Raw genomic sequence first — 18,121 nt, 5'->3', positions numbered from 1 at the left:
GCGAGGGATGTCGAGCGAGACATAATGCAACGTGCCTCGCATCCCGCAGCATTATCTTCGGATACGACTTTTTTTTTTTTTTAATGCCAACACCGTCTCGCTCGTAAACCCAGTGGAAACAGGCTTCTTCCAAACAAATTTTTGCCCGCCTTTAAAAAACTTTCTTCCATATCGTCGAGGATTATTTTACTTAATTTTAAATAAGAATAAAATTTTAGAATTAATTATTTATGATGTACTTTTAAATATAATTTTATTTTATTTTTACTTGTATATAGATAGAATAATTGGAATGCAATTTTTTTTTTTGCCTGTTCTAAATCTTTATTCGAAATTTTTAAATTGAAGAGATTTTTGGGAAAGAATTTTTTAATAAAATGATACTTTAACAATTACACGCCACGCTACGCGTTGTACATTATTGTTCTTTATATAGTTTCGAGGGTAAAATATAGGTGGAAAATAAAATAAAAGATATTTTTTATCGCTGTGCGATAAAAAGAGTAAATATACGCGTTCCGAAAACGGTATGTTTTTTGTCCAATACCGTGTACCGTGTAGTGTTTACGATACACGGTCAGTGAATAGCAGGTAAACACACCGCGCGTTCAACATGTCGGTCGCGAATTCGCGTCTCGAATTCTAATCATTTCTGCTTTTTAAAGGGTCGATTAATTTCCCGCTTTATGACTAACCTACTTTCCCAAATTTGTTGTTGTCATCGAATTAGGTCGTAAAGACGAATTTCGTGTGTAATATTTCGAAAATCTTTACATGGAGGTCAAAATCGAATACGAAATTTATTTTGTCTTTCTAGGTCTCGTGGGTTAGGCATCGAGACATTCACCTGCTGACAGTCGGTCGTTACACTTACACGAGCGATCAACGCTTCGAGGCAATGCACACACCGCATACGGAGGAGTGGACACTGAGGATACGATATGCTCAGAAGAAGGATTCCGGTATTTACGAGTGCCAAATATCCACCACTCCTCCCATCGGATATTCCGTGTACCTCACCGTGGTCGGTAAGTTATCCCTCTATATTTTATAAAAGAAAATCAACTTAACTTGAAAACTTATGCCCTTGAAGTTACTTTTTGTCAGTGATCGATAATTTTTACTGGAAATGCCTTTGTGTAGGAATCGCGTCTGTCGTTTGTCCGGTGTTTGGAATAGCTCAACGAGACGAGACGCGAGCGAGCAGATAAACGTTTAAAAATTGCCCACTTCTTTACACGACGATATCTCGGGAACCGGAATTTATATCGGGATGAATTAAAGAACGTTTCAAAGGGCATGATTCCACGTTTCTTACGACCTTTCATTTGTTGATCGAAAATCCCTATCCTCGAAGTTATAACGGTTCAAATTTTTTCCTAATTTTAATACGGTTTAATCGGATTAAATGGAACGATCGGAAATTAAATTTCCTTTACACGATGATATCTCGGGAACCGGAAGTCGTATCGAAATAAATAAAAAATGGTTTTAAAGAGCAAGATTCCGCGCTTCTAACGATCTTCGATTCATCCACCGAGTTTCATTATCCTCGGAGTTACAGCGGTTTAAACTTTTCCTGATTTTAATAGGATTCAATCGAGTTTTAAGATAAATTACATACATGTCAAGTTTACAAGTGCGAAGAAACACGCGCGACACGATTCCTTGAGCGCGCATGCGTATTTAATCGATCGTTTCACATTTAATTTCGCGCGAGGAATCATTTCCCCTCTCGAGCTTCTCCTTACGCATACACCTTGTATATTGCACTCGTATCGCGTCGTAAACGCGAGAAACGCAAAAAAATGAAAGCTCGGATGGAAGGTTGGTTGGTTTTAACGAGCGAGGCGAGGTGTTGCGGGCGAAATTACCACGCGGATATCGTGGTTTAAGGGCATACTTATCGCCACCCGACTTTATAACCAAACAGATATCGCGGCAGTGACGTACGTATCGGCGGTTTAATCGAACACGCGACGACGGCCACATGAAAGGAAACCGCGTTATTGTTCCGAGCAACGTAATTATACCGTGGCGCGGGGTGGGGGGGGCGTGCGTCCACGAGTTTGACGTGGAAATTAGAAAATGAGGGGGAGGGTGGAGGGTGGAATCGACCGGAAACATAAATACCACGATGATTATGCGAAGGATAATATCGAACGCTTTCACTATTGTATCCAACTATTATTCGATTAAACGATCTATTAATCTCGTGGAAAATTTTCCTTGGTAAGATCGCCGATACAGTTACCGGTTATTGGGCCGGAATTGTTGCGAATCGGACCGAAATTTCACGACGTGGTGGTGTATACGCGTGGAGATATCGCGATAACGCGAGTTCCATTTTGTCGTTTTGATATTATTCCACCACCGGATATGGAATACATGGAAAATGTACGATATTTCCTCTCGAGAATTTTAAGGTAATGTTCATCAATTCTTGTAATATTAAGTAATTACGACGATTTTTTTAAAACAATTACAAAAATTGAAATTATATTTACAGGAAGAAAAATATATATATATAATAAACGACAATAATTTTTCTCGAGATATATCTGAAAAAGTTAACACGATAATTTTCGTTCGTTGGTATCTTTTTTTCTCAAGAAAAAAGAAGAAACAAAATGAGATAGGAAAATTAGAAGATTCGTCTGGAAATAAGATCTAACCTAGTAAATGATTCTTTCTCTCTGACAAATTAAACAGGAAAGGGAGGAAAAAGTGTGGAGCCGCGAGAAAAGAGTCGAGAATCCGATAGAGCGAGAAGAGAATATCGAAGGATGTGAAGAAAGAAAGAAAGAAAGAAAGATTCCTCCCTCCATTCGTTTCTTTCCTTCACGAGCGATAGGTTCATTACCATCGGTCGATAATTGGCGTTCGGTTTCGTGACTCGGTTTCGCAAAACCCGTTTCGCTCACTCTCGTCGATCCATCCTTGACGTCCTCATCCATCGATTCCAAAGGATCTTCTTCCAATCGCTCCTTTCCAGAATCGTATTATTCATTCCAGTTGAAATTATCGATACTTCGATCATCTCGAATACGCACGAAAACTACGAGTAATAGAAAATTATATCTCATTGGACGAGCATGAAATAAAGAATCGAGAAGAAATTCTTTCGAACGATCTTTTCTGAATTTTTCTTTTTCCACTCGTATTTTCCTCTTTTTCCAAAGGGATTCGTATTTCGAACATGGTTAAAGCAAAATTTACAACGAACCAGCTGTTCCCAAACTTTATTATCAGATCTCGTTTGTACTAGTACCAGTAGTAGTAGTAGTAGTAGTTTCGAAATTCAATTTAAAAGTTGTGAATCTTTTATCGATTCCTTTTCTTTCCTCCCCTCCCCTAAGAAAAGACGATCGCGATGAAGTATTTTCGTGTTGTAACGAAAGCGCGTGAAACCGGCGTAAATTTATCATCGTCGAAAATTGTACGAAAATTATAAAAAAAATTCCGTAAGGAAGGACACGGTATGTTAAACGGAATTGGACTCTCGGGGATTAAGAATAGGACAATTCTCGTCGCAAATTGGCCACGCTTCGCTCGCCTGAAAGATAGAACGGAACCTTGGGACTTGACTCGAGAGTCGCGGCGAGAAGCGGGGAAAGATATGTTTCGTGGGTGGGGGAAGGATCGCGCCTATTCGACGAATTCTTCGCTCGTTGATTCGTCGGTTTTCGCCGCGTCTAAATAAAGGAGGGCAGGCCAGAAGACGAATCGGGAGAAACAACATTGTTGCCGAGTTTCCTTCCGTTCTCGCCACTCGATACCCGAAGTGAAATCGCTGCGACAAATTGAGCCTTTCGATCTTCTCTCCTCCCCTCTTCTCCAAGTCTTGGAATGCGTGGAAAAGAAACGATTCTATCGTTCTTTCTCTCTCTCTCTCCGTGAAACTGTTCACTTCCATCCCCTCCACATTCGATTCAAATATCTCTCGGAACGGATACTCGTCGAGCGAGAGAGAACGAAAAGTATATGCGTTTCTTTTCTTTTCTTTCTTCGAAAATTTTTCTCCTCTGGCAAATTGAATCGACTCGAGATCATCGTCGTCATTCTCGACAATATTTTCCTCCGTTTTATCGCTGACTTTTAATTCCATGAAAGCCAACTTCGTTTTCGTTGATACGAGAAAGAGAGAGGAGAAATATTTTTTACCTCCGAGCCCCATTACGGAAATAAAGTTAATTCCTCGAAATATTAACTCGAAACACGTTCGTTGTTGTATACTTTATGGGATTCGAAAAAATAACATTTACGCGAGATTTTCTTTACTTATCCTAACTGGATATTATTATTCCCTTTTAACCCATTATCTTCCAATTTTTAACGCGGCATTTCATTTGCGATTTTTTTTTTCCTCTCCAACGTAATTCTGTCGCATTTTTCCTTTTTTTTTTTTCTTCTTTTTTTGAATCGTAATAATTACGAAAGGGAGGAGTCTCTGAATTATATCTTTCTACCGTCTAATTTTTTCCCCTCGTTTCGCGGCGAATTAATTTCTATTTATCGGACATTTTTTAAAAAAATTTTTTTTCATCAACGCGCGTAAATTAAAAATCGCGATATTTTATATTTTAGAAAATTTTAGCAAATTTTTAATCGAACGATTTTTTCGTTTCTATTATTAAGCTCTTGATAAAATTATATAAAAATTATTATTCTTAATTCTTAATCGAAAATTACGTTCGAAGAAACGTTATTTTGGAAGATAATATAACACGCTTTATTCGAATGCTTGATCTTCTTTTCATTAACCATCCGCTTTTTATCGCGAATTTGTCGCGAGGAAAGATTGCGCGATTGGTCGATCGATCGCTGTTCAACTTTTTATAGCTTCTTTACGACCGACGGCGTTACTTTTTATTTTCGCGAGCATCGATAAAAATCAATTCGTTAAAACGTTTAAAAGATAGCTAGATATTTGTTGTCATATAAAAGCCGTTACTCGTTTCGACGATGACAATTAATTATTTCCCCTCCGTTAATAAATGGATAATAATTGACGAGAAAAAAGAAGAAGAAGAAGAAGAATCACTTTGGAAAGTTTGAATTTAACTTTGAAGTGATATCTCATTTATCATTTAAATTTATCTCCCTCTGGCTATAAAAATTCATTCTTCTCACAAAAGCGATCCGCGTACGATTTCCTCCTTTTAATTAGGTTGTCTGTTGTTTAATTAATCAAAACGGGAGCACTTAGAAATTCCGGTTCGTGTTAAGAGGGGGGGGAAAAAAAAAAGGGAGAGGGAACAATTCATCAATTCACCTTTTGATCATTCTTAATATTAATAGAATGGATCTTGATCGAGTTGTAAATCTCTGCAATTTTTAACGCGACTTTTGTAAGATTAAATAAATTATAAATACAAATGGAGTGATTTTTTTTAATAAAAAAAGAGAGAAAGAGAGAGAAAGGTGAAATCAATCGTGGCAATTTAGTAATCGTAGAATAAAATTTTGATATGTATTTTTTAACGCATGAAATTCGAAAAAATGAAAGTTCGTTTCACCTTCTGAAAATAATTTAAAAAAAAAGAAAAAAAAATTGTTCACGAATAACTATTGGAATCGTGGCCTATTAAAAATATGTATCGAGTTATACGTCGTTTCCAGCCATGTTGAAATTGCGCGAAACGATTTTATTGGCCGAATCGTTCGAGTTATCGACGGAGTTGACGGCTTTCGATTGACGTGTAACCGCGGTGAATTCAAATTTCGCATAGTCGTTGAGAAGGCCTTTGCCTTTCGATCTGGTTCCCCAACGGGAAACCAATTTCGGCTTTTTGCCACACATAAATTTCCCTACCCTTCTCGGCCTGCCACAATCGTCCTTCATTCCAGTGAAACCAGAAAGAAGGATCGCGAGAAGAATCATTTTTTGCCAAGCGAAACAATCCCGCACTGAAATTACGTTACGATTGTGCGTCGAGATAAAAATGTGACAAAAGTGAAACGATGTATGTATCCAACTAAACAATTGCACATTTCAAGTAACGAAGTATGTATGAAAGAATGAAAAAACAATTAAGAATATTGAATTATTATATTTCGTTTTTTCTTTCGCGCGATAAAATTTAATTTTGGAAGATACGAAAAAAAAGAGGAATTTTTTCAAATCGTTAGTAACGAAATAAAAATTTATTCTCAGTTTGAGAGAAAAAATGTACACTTTCTATCTTCTTTCTTTTTTATTTAATATTTTATACGCAAAGATATTTGCGATTTTATCACGATTATTCAATCATGGATGTGGAAATAGGTCAGACGTATAATTGATAAACTGATCTCTGTTGCAATTTAATTACAATATTCATATCTCGAGCGTTTCAATTCGATCACAATGGATACAATCATCGTGTTTTTCTTTGTTTCGGTATTTCCTTTGATAAATCGAAATTTCCGTCCTTCTTCGCGCGAATTAATATCGTCGCGTGACACAATAAGATAAACCGTTTCAAAATACACGTGACGAAGCATTCGAGTTTAAATGTTTTGAAGCGGTTAGTTTACACTCCCTGTCCCGAAGCTGTTCCGAAAGCTCAAACTCTCTACAGTGGAGATTCTTCGCAAATACAGGCTGAAGAGTCTTGTGCAAATCGGACGACAGGATTACGAATTGAAATACGCGGGTCACTGATCTCTATGACGAGACCGTATCACAATATTCTCTTGGGGTAAATAGAGAAGTTGCACGTTATAGCGAATATGAGAATCTTTTACGATTGATCGTATACCGTGAATAAACGAGATTTACACAAGCTTTAAACGAATTACAGTTGGTCTTCTGTTAATTGAAATGAATTGTAATTGATCGTTATTCTATAATTACCCCTCTAATTTGTATAATTACCCATGATACGATAGAAAATATTTTTTGTCGATTGTTACTGCGAAAGCGAGCGAGGCACTGCTATGCACGATGTATTGCGCTTGCGCAGAGCCGATCTTCGTTAATACTCGGCTCTTTTCGGTAATTTTCGTCGCGTGTCATACCATCGTCGTATACCTGTCAAGTGCAAATAAAGAAAAGTACAAGAAACAACTTCTTGTCTCCGAGAACCTGTATTTTCAAGTTATTGAAATCGGTAAAGTCCATTCTGTAAGTAATTACAAACTTTAAGAAACCGTTTAAGAAAGAAGTTTTGCGTGAAATTCGAAAAGAGTGAATTACGTAGCGGTATTTTGATAAGATCGAATAGAATCGCGACGGTTCTCGTGCGCAATTTATTGCTAATACGAGCCACGAAGTGCCGTCATCGTGACGGATTAACGAGGCGTTGTGGCGCGCCGTTGAAAATGCAAAAAGCTTTAATTTCAATGACTATAGGGTTGGTGTGGCGTACCGGCTGAATAATTACAAGGTAGGAGAAGGGGTGGCCGGATCATCGTGATAACAATACTCGAACCTCGGCGTTACACCGTGCTATTGTAATTACCTCTCGTGCCTCAAGTGCAACGTGCTATTTTCGTGAAAATACCAGGGCCTTGGCCGCGCTCTATGCACGATATACCGATATATTCCTTCAGCAACGCCCTACCCTTTTTTTTTTTCCGACCGACCCACGCTAACTGCGCTCTGTCGAGGAACTTCCATTAGTTGAATAATTGCCCGGGAAAAAAAACCGACACAATGTGCGAACCTCTATATTTTTCGATCATTACCGAAGACACGAATAATCATTTCGCAGTCGCGCCATTCAGATCTGTCGCGTTCGACAATTTCTTTCTCTGAGCTCTAACTTGATATTTGTGCTTACTTGTGGTGAAATAAAAATGTTGACTGTCGTTCGCTCAAAGAAGCATTCGAATTTGATCTTTGATGTATCATCACTGCCAAGCGAGTCGTTACTATTTTACAAAAGGATTTCGGAAAGGACTTTGCTGGCAATTTATGGGCGAAAGCCTGCACACGATAGGATAAGAAATCGATTCGCTGCACAGTGGCTCGTTTCATCTGTAAATACTTAGATCGTCAATTTCGTGACGTGACCTGCGAGTGGAACGTCAGCCAGAGGCGTGGATAAATTATTCCGGTACGTGAAAAGAGAGTGGGGGGATCAATAATGAAACATACCATCTCGAAGCAAAAGGTTGAAGGCGTCGCAAAGCGATTTCCATTGCGGTTGAAAATCGTGACTGGTTTTCGAAAGGACAATAACGCCGGACTCGATCCACGAGGACATTCACCCGACGTATAGAACTCATCTCATCAAAATATTCCAAATCTTGGTACAAATAAAATTGTTTATTATAAATATATATGTATATATTACATGCTCAATTTTTGAAAAATTTCAAAATATTTCCAGGTGAATATTCGAAAACTCGAAACGTTCTACATATAAAAATATTCAAATATTGGTGGATAATCCTGCGTTTCGAGGAAGAAATGGGACAGATCAAGAGATTATTAGATAAATTTGAAGAAATATTAGAGACAAATCATTTTCAGGAATGAAGAGGATAAAATAAAGAAAAGATACATTAATAAAATTAATTTTAAAACATTATCACTCAAGAAATCTTATTTATATTAATTATTACTGCGCTACAACACATTTATTTTTACTTAATTTATTACAATTTTACAATTAAAAATTTTTTTCTACAAAACAGCATTCCTATATTTTCCTATACTATTACACACTATACCATAGACAAAGTAGATGTAATAATAAACATGGACAGAAGCGTGCGAGCGTCGCGTTTATCATCGATGCCATACATCTCGATCAAAATATTTTCGAATATTTTCGTTATTCGCACGATACGCGTGCGTAGCAAAGTACACACACACACACACACACACACACACACACACACACACACGCACGCACGCACGCGCGCACACACACACACACACACACACACACACACACACACACACACACACACACACACACACACACACACACACACACACACACACACACAGAGAGAGAGAGAGAGAGAGAGAGAGAGAGAGAGAGAGAGAGAGAGAGAGAGAGAGAGAGAGAGAGAGAGAGAGAGAGAGAGAGAGAGAGAGAGAGAGAGAGAGAGAGAGAGAGAGAGGAGAGAGAGAGAGAGAGAGAGAGAGAGAGAGAGAGAGAGAGAGAGAGAGAGAGAGAGAGAGAGAGAGAGAGAGAGAGAGAGAGAGGTGTAACATCAGGGATAAGCGTAGAGGCGTGCGTACGACGCGTGCATTATTGGTGGCGCGTTTCGAAACCATCGAAACCATTCGCTCCTACGGCCGTTCCAGGATCCCTGTTCCCCATACGTTACGCGCCATATCCTCGCCCGAATTACGTGCCCCATGCTCTTCCATCATCGACACGAGCATTCCTCGATAATAATCTTCCATCCACGCCATTAACGATAGAAATTGATTGCGTATGCGGATGCGCCGGCCGATATAGGGTTTCGCGTATCTCCAGGATGCAGTCACGGAAATCGGACCCACGGCTTTGATCATCGGCCGAACAATGAGACCGGGATTCCCTTCGTCCATTAACGACCTGTGCCGCTGGGATGGAACATGAAACGAAGGATATTGTAAAGATATTGGAGAGCGTGTTAATTATTAGTGGAGAAATATTGATTTCTTTTTTTTTTTTTTTTTTGGAAAATTGATGCATCGAATTCGATTCGTTTCTTTTTTCGTGATAAGAAATTGAAACAAAAGGAGATTGGGAAATTTTTGTTTTGTCAAAAATTGAAAAGGTACAAATGCAAAAGGTGCAAATAAAATTGATACGTCTGGAATCTTTTTTATATATATTTTTCTTAAGAATTTATGAAATGTTTCTCAAAGAATGAAGTTATGAAGAAAGAATGGAAAAAAAAATGAAATGTGCGATTTTAATTTGATCGTTTCGATGAAAGAGTTTATCTTCGAACGTAAACGTAAGCAAGAAAAAAATTCTTAAATAAGGCTCGGTTAAGACAACGTTATGGTTCATCGTGGCTAGTCGAGACCGACTCCCTTTTCCAAGCAAAGTTTCGGCGAACAGGTTTATTACAGATTGGCGAAATTGCTGCCACTTCGCGGGGAGCAAAGGTAATTGGAGGGAAAAAGTTTCGGTTGGAAATTTTCGGTTAAGCCGGGAGACGGTGAAGGTTTATAAATCCCAACCCTTTTATCGTCGTACTCGACTCGGCATATAATACTTTCCAACGAGTTGTACCTTTAAATTAAAATTAATCTATCGAATCTTTTAGAATGTTTAATTAATTTCCAGGGAAAATCGTATAAATTGGCGAAAAAATATAAATCGACGATATACAGACAAAATGTAAGTGAAATTAATTAATTGAATACCACTAAATTATAAATAGTATCGATAGATTATTGGTTCACCTTTTACACGTGAAAAAAATCTTATCCCTTGCGTTTTCATACTTGAAAACGAAATCGAAATTGCATAATCTCTCTCAACATGATCAATGAATTAATCTTCTAATTAATTTCAAACTTTTCTCCGGCCCAAAATTCGAATATAGAATTTCAAAACAATCTTGGTTAATAAACGAGTCAAGCGCACGAACATTTAACAAATAAAATATCGACGCAACTTGACCGTTTTGTCAACAACGGAGATAAGATAAGATAACGTTCGATGTACACGCGCGCTCTCAACGAATCACGTTAAGCGTGTACGAAGTTCTCCTTCCCCTACTCGCCCATAAGAGAGGGGAGAACTTCCAAGCGTTCAACAACCGTTCAAGAAGAGCCATTCGCTCGCAAAAGACCACGATAATGTCACTAGACGTTTCGCTCCAAATACTCGGGCTCAACTTCTCGAAAAGTCGTTCTCGAAATATTCGTTCCTCTAATAAGATCGAGGACAACAATTTTCGGAGGACTATCCGTGCGGTTCAGAGGGAGTCCCGATCGGTTTCATTCGTCGCGTAAACACACTTCGTGCACGGTTGCTTAGTGCCAAGGTGAGGACGAAAGAGCGATTAAATGTTTATTATTGTTTCGAATCTTCTCGCAAGTTGAGCCGTAATCGTAAACGTAACTTCGCTCGTTACCCGTGTAATATCGATTATTAAGCGTTTTAAAATTACGACGAATTTATTTTCTTTGTTTTAGTTCTGAAAACAAACGTCGAGTAAAATTTTATTATTATTTTAATCTTTCGAGGAATACAAATTTTACGAATTTATTTTCTTTGTCTTAGTTCTGAAAACAGGCGTCGAGTAAAATTTTACTATTATTTTAATCTTTCGAGGAATACAAATATATGTTAATTTTTTTTTTCCTTTTTTTTTTTTTGAATTAAAATTTTGAAGACTCGATCAGAATCTTTTAATAGAAAAAAAAAAGGGGAGGGAAGAGAAAAAATCGAAACACCGATAATATTTTATTTTCGCTTGACAATCGTTGCTTTGAAAGTGCCGTAACGATGCCTCTTCGTGTGTCCCTGAAGAGATTAAGTTTCAATATACAATCAATCTTCTTCTTTCGTAGCAACTATTTTGAAAACACAATTTCGACGGAGAAACGGGGAACAAAAATTGCGACAATTCTTCCGTAATACAATATTTTTGTAACGTGGTTTCCCCATATTCTACAACACTACCATGACTCGATGACTATTTATCGAGTCGACAATCAATTTTACAACGTATTTTCAATGTTTCCGATATAAATATTTTTGTTCTCACACACTTCTCGCACATTTCCATACCGATTTGTATTAATTCTAAACGTTTTCTTTATTAATCGTTTTGATACGAATTATCGATTTGAAAATTCAAAAGCAATTTTTTTGAAAGTACAAGAACAATAATATGATTAATTCATAGAAATTATTATGCATATTTATATTACGTTACGTGTTATATATATATAGGATTATCTCAATTATTTTATTTCTTAATTAGTATGTCTATTAAAATTTTTTTAATTTACTTTATTCATACAATATTTGTTAAGTAATAGAAAAAAATAATATATGATGATAAAAGATCAAAGATAACTTGAAAATTAACTGAAAAAAAAATAATTCGAAATCGTATTATGTTACATCAAATTGATTTTACATTTTATTTTTTATGGCATAAATCGTTTTTAAATCGAGACATCGATAATTTTTTAAATTATTTTTACACGAATTTTAAAATTCGAAATAGTATTATGTTACATCAAATTGATTTTACATTTTGTTTTTTATGACATAAATTGTTTTTAAATCAAGACATCAATAATTTTTTAAATTATTTTTACACGAATTTTAAAATTATTATTCTAATAATTAAATTACTCTATTAATTCGAAAACATTCCAAAATAATTTTTACATAGGATTTTAAAATTATTATTCCAAGATAAGAGGTAAGACAGAGATAATATATTCCATTAGAAGATTATTAATTCCACTTTGAAAATTACAATCTATTATTTTTTTTAATTAATTTACTTATACGAACGCATTACAAGGTTAATTAAATATCTCATTATATATTATTCCTATTCGTGTCTTTTCTATTCTACTCTTCACATTTCCACCATTTCCTCTATTAACGGAGGAAAGTGAATAAATAGAGTTGTCGATAAAAGGAGGAGGAATGTAACGCGAGCATCCGTGACAATCTTTTTGAAAATTAATTGCGTCTCCTTATTACAAATAAATCAAATTCTCAATATTTCTCTACAATAAATATATACATATATATTTTTAAATGGAGCTTCAAAATATTTTATTTATAAATATTCAAAATATTTATCATCTCTACTAAACTAACTATATAAAAAATAATTATCAACGAATTCTCAATACTCCTCCTCGAATAATATCTTCGCAGTAAAATAAGGAACGGTGTACGCGTGAACATGGCGGCAATTTCGGGCGAAGGATCGAATCGAGTCGGATCGATGGAAAAATGTCCGTTCACCTTGAAAATACGCTCGAACGCACAGCGCATTCGTCCGCGGTTACAGCGTCGTTGAAGCACGCTCGTAAATACGTTCTCGCCGCGGATTAATCACAGCCGAGCGATAAATTTTCGAACGAGAGAAATCGCGCAACGCCGCCGCGGCTACGGATGGGAGGGGATAGAGAGAGAGGGAGAGGAGGGGAGGGGAGAGGTCCGGTTAAAAGGCTCGCGGTTATTTTCGACAACCGCGATCGACTAACAACCTCGATCGTTATTCCCAACCGCGATGACGGACCAGTTTTATCGTCCGCGATAATCCTGGAAAATAACGGATGGAACGAGATTCCATCTCTCTCTCTCTCGCCCTCTGCTTTCGGCGAGTTACATTACTTTCGACAAATTCTCAATATGACAACCTTTATTTCAGTTAAACCGACTGGAAAGAGATTGGCTATCGGCCAAATCGTTGGCCACCGTATTGAACTCGCGAAACTTTATGTATCCACCTTGATATCCTCTTCGATCTCGTTCCTTTCGAATTTTTCCTCCTTTTTGTCTTTTCGCTCGGAGCCAAGATATATTTAGATTGTTTTAAGATTAAAAAGAAATAATCGAAGAATGTAGAAAAATATCGATCAAGGATAGATCGTTCGAATTAATTCGAGTCGATTCGATTTTTCAAACATGTATTTCGAAAGAAATGCATTATAAAAATTAAATTATTTTATTAATCGTATCTTTGATTATTCGTAAACGAAATGTCACTATTTAAATTTTTATATCATAATTAATAAATTAACGCCATGTTTGATTATTAAATTATACGTGGAAATTTAAATTTATAATATATAATGCACAAACTATCTACTCTATTCCATTTATTAAATTATTATTCAATTTGGACGAAGACGGAGCGCGTGTACATTAGCATCCGATATATCAATTCCGAGCAGATCCCTCGATTTTCTCACGAGTCACGATTCGAATTCTTGAGCGAGATTGATCGGCGGGCCGAGCGCGAACGGTTAAACCCGTGCCCCCACTCTCTTTTATCTTATCCCCTCTTCCGAGTCGAAACTACTCGAATCCGGCAGGAGGATTATCGAAACCGGATTAACCGATGCTTTCCCAGGAATTGCTAGACGTGTCGCAATAATCGGGTCTGGTGCAACTCCTTTCCCCGCACTCGATTCGAATCAAACAAAATCTTCCTGGTGGTTTAAGTTGTTCACCTCGTCGAGACCAATTTTCGGATTTCAGTCTCCTCTCGCTTCCCTGCGTAGTGAATCCTTTTCGTTTCGGAAGAGATTCGTCTTAGTCCTCGTCATTTTCACGTCGATCGTTTTCGCGTAAAATATTCTGTATAAATGAAAAGAAATATAGAAGAAATGTATGCAAGGAAAGTTTGAATCACGTATGGTGTATTCATGTAATAATCTGATATTAAAAATGAGTATAGAAAAATAATAAATATTAGTTTCTTCGTCAAACAAAAAAAAAAATTCGGATATACAGATACAACGTTCAGTTTCTTAAAATAATTTTTATCATAAAAATTGGCAATGCCAATATTAACATAGCTTTCATTCAGATGAATTGATTCTGTTGAAAAAAAAAAATTTCTCAATTACCTACCGTTCTTCTCTACAGCGCCACTGGCGAAGATAAATAGAGACTTGAAGTATCCAGTTGAAAGAGGATTACGAGCGTCCAAGTTCGGGACATTAGGAAACACGGGATAATTCGTTTAAATTTCCCCTTTGATTCCGGGCGCGGCACCTTTCAAACTCGTCGCAATTCCACGCTCGGGGTGAGATATTTGGTCGAAGTGCCTGTGAGAGGATTATCGAAACAGGATTAAGCAATGCTTCTGTAGGAATCGGTCCTGGGTTACTGTAACCGATATGCTCGGCCGGCCCCCAATCGTTAAAAGCTTTTCTCGTTTCCACTCCTCCCTTCCCCCTCCACCGACCCTTTTCAAACCGCGCAAATGAACACGATGAAAATTTACAAACTTTCCCCGCCGTCGGTAATCACTTTAATCCGCGAACTAGAAAATCCAACTCCAACTGTTCCGCCTCATTCGCTCTTTTCATTTATACTTGTGCCCGATCGGTAACGTAGGCATCCTGCAAAGTTTCGCTTCAAGACGTAGTTTCTTTATTTTATTGCGCTTAATGGATTACGTTATGAAAGCGATATTTTATCATTTATTTGTACAGGGAATGATAATATTTCGCTGTTATCGATATTGTAACATATATAATTGTTGTGTAGTGAGGCAATTTACTACATTTTTCGTGTTTATTTTTATGTGAGGGTTCTCAACTTTTCAAACATATCCCCATCGTGTTTATTTTTGCGTGAGGGTTCTCAACTTTTCAAATTTATCCCCATCAATATTCTGTGCACAAAGAATAGTAAAGTAAAGTAAAGATAGTAAAATTATTTTCACAAACTTTCCATACTTTTCCATTTTTCTAACAAAAATAATACGAATCTATTTGTATAATAAATTTGACGCAAGATTCATCGATTTTAATCCATTTCTCTTTCACAATATATTTCATTTCCTAATTTCAACGAATTCGAAAGGAACGAAACGAAAGAAGAGAAAGGGAAAAAAAACAGAAGGAGAGAGTTGGATAGGTTTTAAATCCGTTGGAATCAAATTGATTAGATCGCCGGGATTTCGGTGTATCAACGTCGAATGGAATTCTATTCTTGGCGGAGCGTCGATTTACCGCTATCCTACCCAACCACTTTGTTATCCTTTTTTTTTTTTCGTTTGCGAACCGCGGCGATTCAATTGCGGCCGAAGTCGCGGTCGGAGTTTAGGTATCCGGATGCCTCCTCGATTTATTTCCTGTCGTGGCACGAAGGCCAAGTAAAGATCAATTAGAGATAGAGATCGACGGGCGGCTAAGATATTAATTCACCGAATTAGACCGACCTTACGAGTTTCCTGGTTAACTGGATCATCGGGCTAAACCCTATCCCCTCCCCTTTCTTCTCCTCCCTGCGATATTTCTACCTAGCTATATTTCGCATCGCGATACCCGTGTTAGATTAGATTTATGACCTATTTGCGCCATTACGTGATAGTAGAAAGTACTGTTCGTACTGAAAGGTCTGATTGGTTAATTCGGTTGCATATTCTAATCCAAAATCCTCGATTTAATAGACGTAGAAGAGAAGAGAATTTTAACTTTTTTTTTTTTTATTTCTCGTAATTGTACAATTTATTCGAGTTTAATTTAGAAATATAATTTTGTAATTTCGAGTTAATATTATTATATATACGTACACGAATGAAGACTAGACTATAAATAATTTTTATCATTTTGAATATTCAAATTGTAGCTTTTCTATTATTATATAGTTTTTTTTTATTATATAATTAAGATAATAATTATACATGCCCAAATAAACTAGATATATATAGAATTTCATAAATGAAGATAATTTTTACCATTTTGAATATTCAAATTATAATTCTCCTACTATTATTATATAACATTTTTTTTATTTTTTATTTTCTTTTTATATAGTTAAAATAATTTTTAACCATTTTGAATATTCAAATTGTAGTCAAATTTTTCTACTATTACGTAATACGTCAGAAATGTCAATAAAGCGTCTGAAACAGGATTGGACGATATTTCTTTCCACAATAAAATGTATGAAATAACAATCGCGAACGATCTGGATTAGCCTAGAATATTCAACGAGGAGTTTATTTTCCGAAGATGCGGTTCACGATGGGGCAGATAAAATAATGAATCAATAGTTGAACTTTTAGCCTAATTTATCGAGTTTTGCCTCCTCCTCCTCCTCCTCTCCCTTCCCCCTCTCCCTTCCCCCTCTCCCTTCTTCGTTGTGCTAGCGTCGTTGAATTTCCTTTCGAGGGCGGCTAACTAAAGAACGAGGGATCGATTATCCCTCGAGGAGAGTGAATTCTCTAGAGGTGGTGGCGGCGAGTAGTAGTAGCTCGTAAAATGTCTTCTATACAAATACTTGCCCTCCCCTTGTTCCACTCCAAGTTCCCGGAGGAGAAGCAATATGCTATCCCGTTGAAGGGGCACCAACGCCGCTTAAGGCTTCTCGAGGAGTGGTGGGGGTGGGGGGAAGATCTCTCGTTGCGCTCGAATGGCCATCGACCGGGGAAAGTGAGAAATCTCTCGTCCCTCGAGACTCTTGGCAATTTTTTCTTTTTTTTTTTTTGAATATCCAAGGAGTGAGAATTTTTCCAAAAAAAAAAAAAAAAAATTTAACGAACGACGCGATGATTTCTTATTTCTTATTATTCGTTAAATAATTCTTAAGGATTAAGAAGCCGAAGATCGGGTAAGCTTACACACACACACACACACACACACACGCACGCACGCACGCACGCACGCACGCACGCACGCACGCACGCACGCACGCACACACATTTAACACGCGCACATCTAACACACACACACACACACACACACACACACACACACACACACACACACACACACACACACACACACACACACACACACACACACACACACACACACACACACACACACACACACACACACACACACACACATTTAACACGCGCACATCTAACACACACACACATCTAACACGCGCACAGAGAGAGAGAGAGAGAGAGAGAGAGAGAGAGAGAGAGAGAGAGAGAGAGAGACGTGTGGGTGCCAGCAGTTGGTGGTCGTGGACGAGGTTTCAGCGGGCGATGCCGAGGACAAAGCTCGCGAGGGAAGCGAAATTAGAGGCCATTATACGTTGTCCACACGGCTGTCCATGAATAATGCTACGAGAAACTGGGAACCTGGGAACGGTGAAATTAGTGGAATGAAAATTTCAAACTATTATATTCTCGGCCTATTGCTCGTGGTTGACCGAGAATAAAACTAAGCACTGTCAAATTGGTAGAGTGGGGAGGCACGAAACTTTGGATCTATAATTGCTATAATTACTCGTGTTTACGAGTAAGAGTAAGAAGGATTCTGAAATTAAGGTTTCAGACTTCGATATCGATCGTGAGAAACGACTGGTTGTCTAAAGACAATGTGCTGTTGAAAGTAAAATTATTGAATAGAATAGAAGATTCGAGCAATTAGCAATTTAATGAAAAGGGATAACGAGATTGACAAAAGAATGAAGAGTGTTTAGATCCTTCTTTCATTGCTTTGTTGCTCGCTTAGAGAGGAATGAAGGTTTCAAATCTCAGGCCCTGTTATCGAATACAT

General features: G+C 37.3%; 1 protein-coding gene and 2 long non-coding RNA genes across 3 annotated transcripts in view; 2 read left to right on the top strand and 1 right to left on the bottom strand.

The window, feature by feature from the left end:
• LOC100577636 (zwei Ig domain protein zig-8) overlaps nt 1-18,121 on the top strand; it is an 81,375-nt gene that overhangs the window by 52,926 nt on the left and 10,328 nt on the right. The window contains exon 4 of the mRNA XM_003251536.4: nt 818-1,028. Within this exon, the coding sequence (XP_003251584.1) occupies nt 818-1,028 (211 nt within the window). The remainder of the gene's footprint in view (nt 1-817; nt 1,029-18,121) is intronic.
• On the top strand, nt 6,117-8,347 carry LOC100577731. The gene is made up of 3 exons (XR_001703510.2): nt 6,117-7,108; nt 7,978-8,238; nt 8,319-8,347. It is a non-coding gene; the product is annotated as an uncharacterized LOC100577731 (long non-coding RNA).
• Nucleotides 12,284-18,121, bottom strand: part of LOC102655870 — a 30,168-nt gene continuing 24,330 nt past the window's right edge. Inside the window, exons 3-4 of the long non-coding RNA XR_411892.3 lie at nt 14,505-14,701; nt 12,284-14,228 (exon numbers count right to left, since the gene is read on the bottom strand). This is a non-coding gene — a long non-coding RNA (uncharacterized LOC102655870). The remainder of the gene's footprint in view (nt 14,229-14,504; nt 14,702-18,121) is intronic.

This window comes from Apis mellifera, linkage group LG6 (genome assembly GCF_003254395.2).
Source record: "Apis mellifera strain DH4 linkage group LG6, Amel_HAv3.1, whole genome shotgun sequence".
Taxonomy (NCBI): Eukaryota; Metazoa; Arthropoda; class Insecta; order Hymenoptera; family Apidae; genus Apis; species Apis mellifera.
This window is presented reverse-complemented; position numbering and strand designations above follow the sequence as displayed.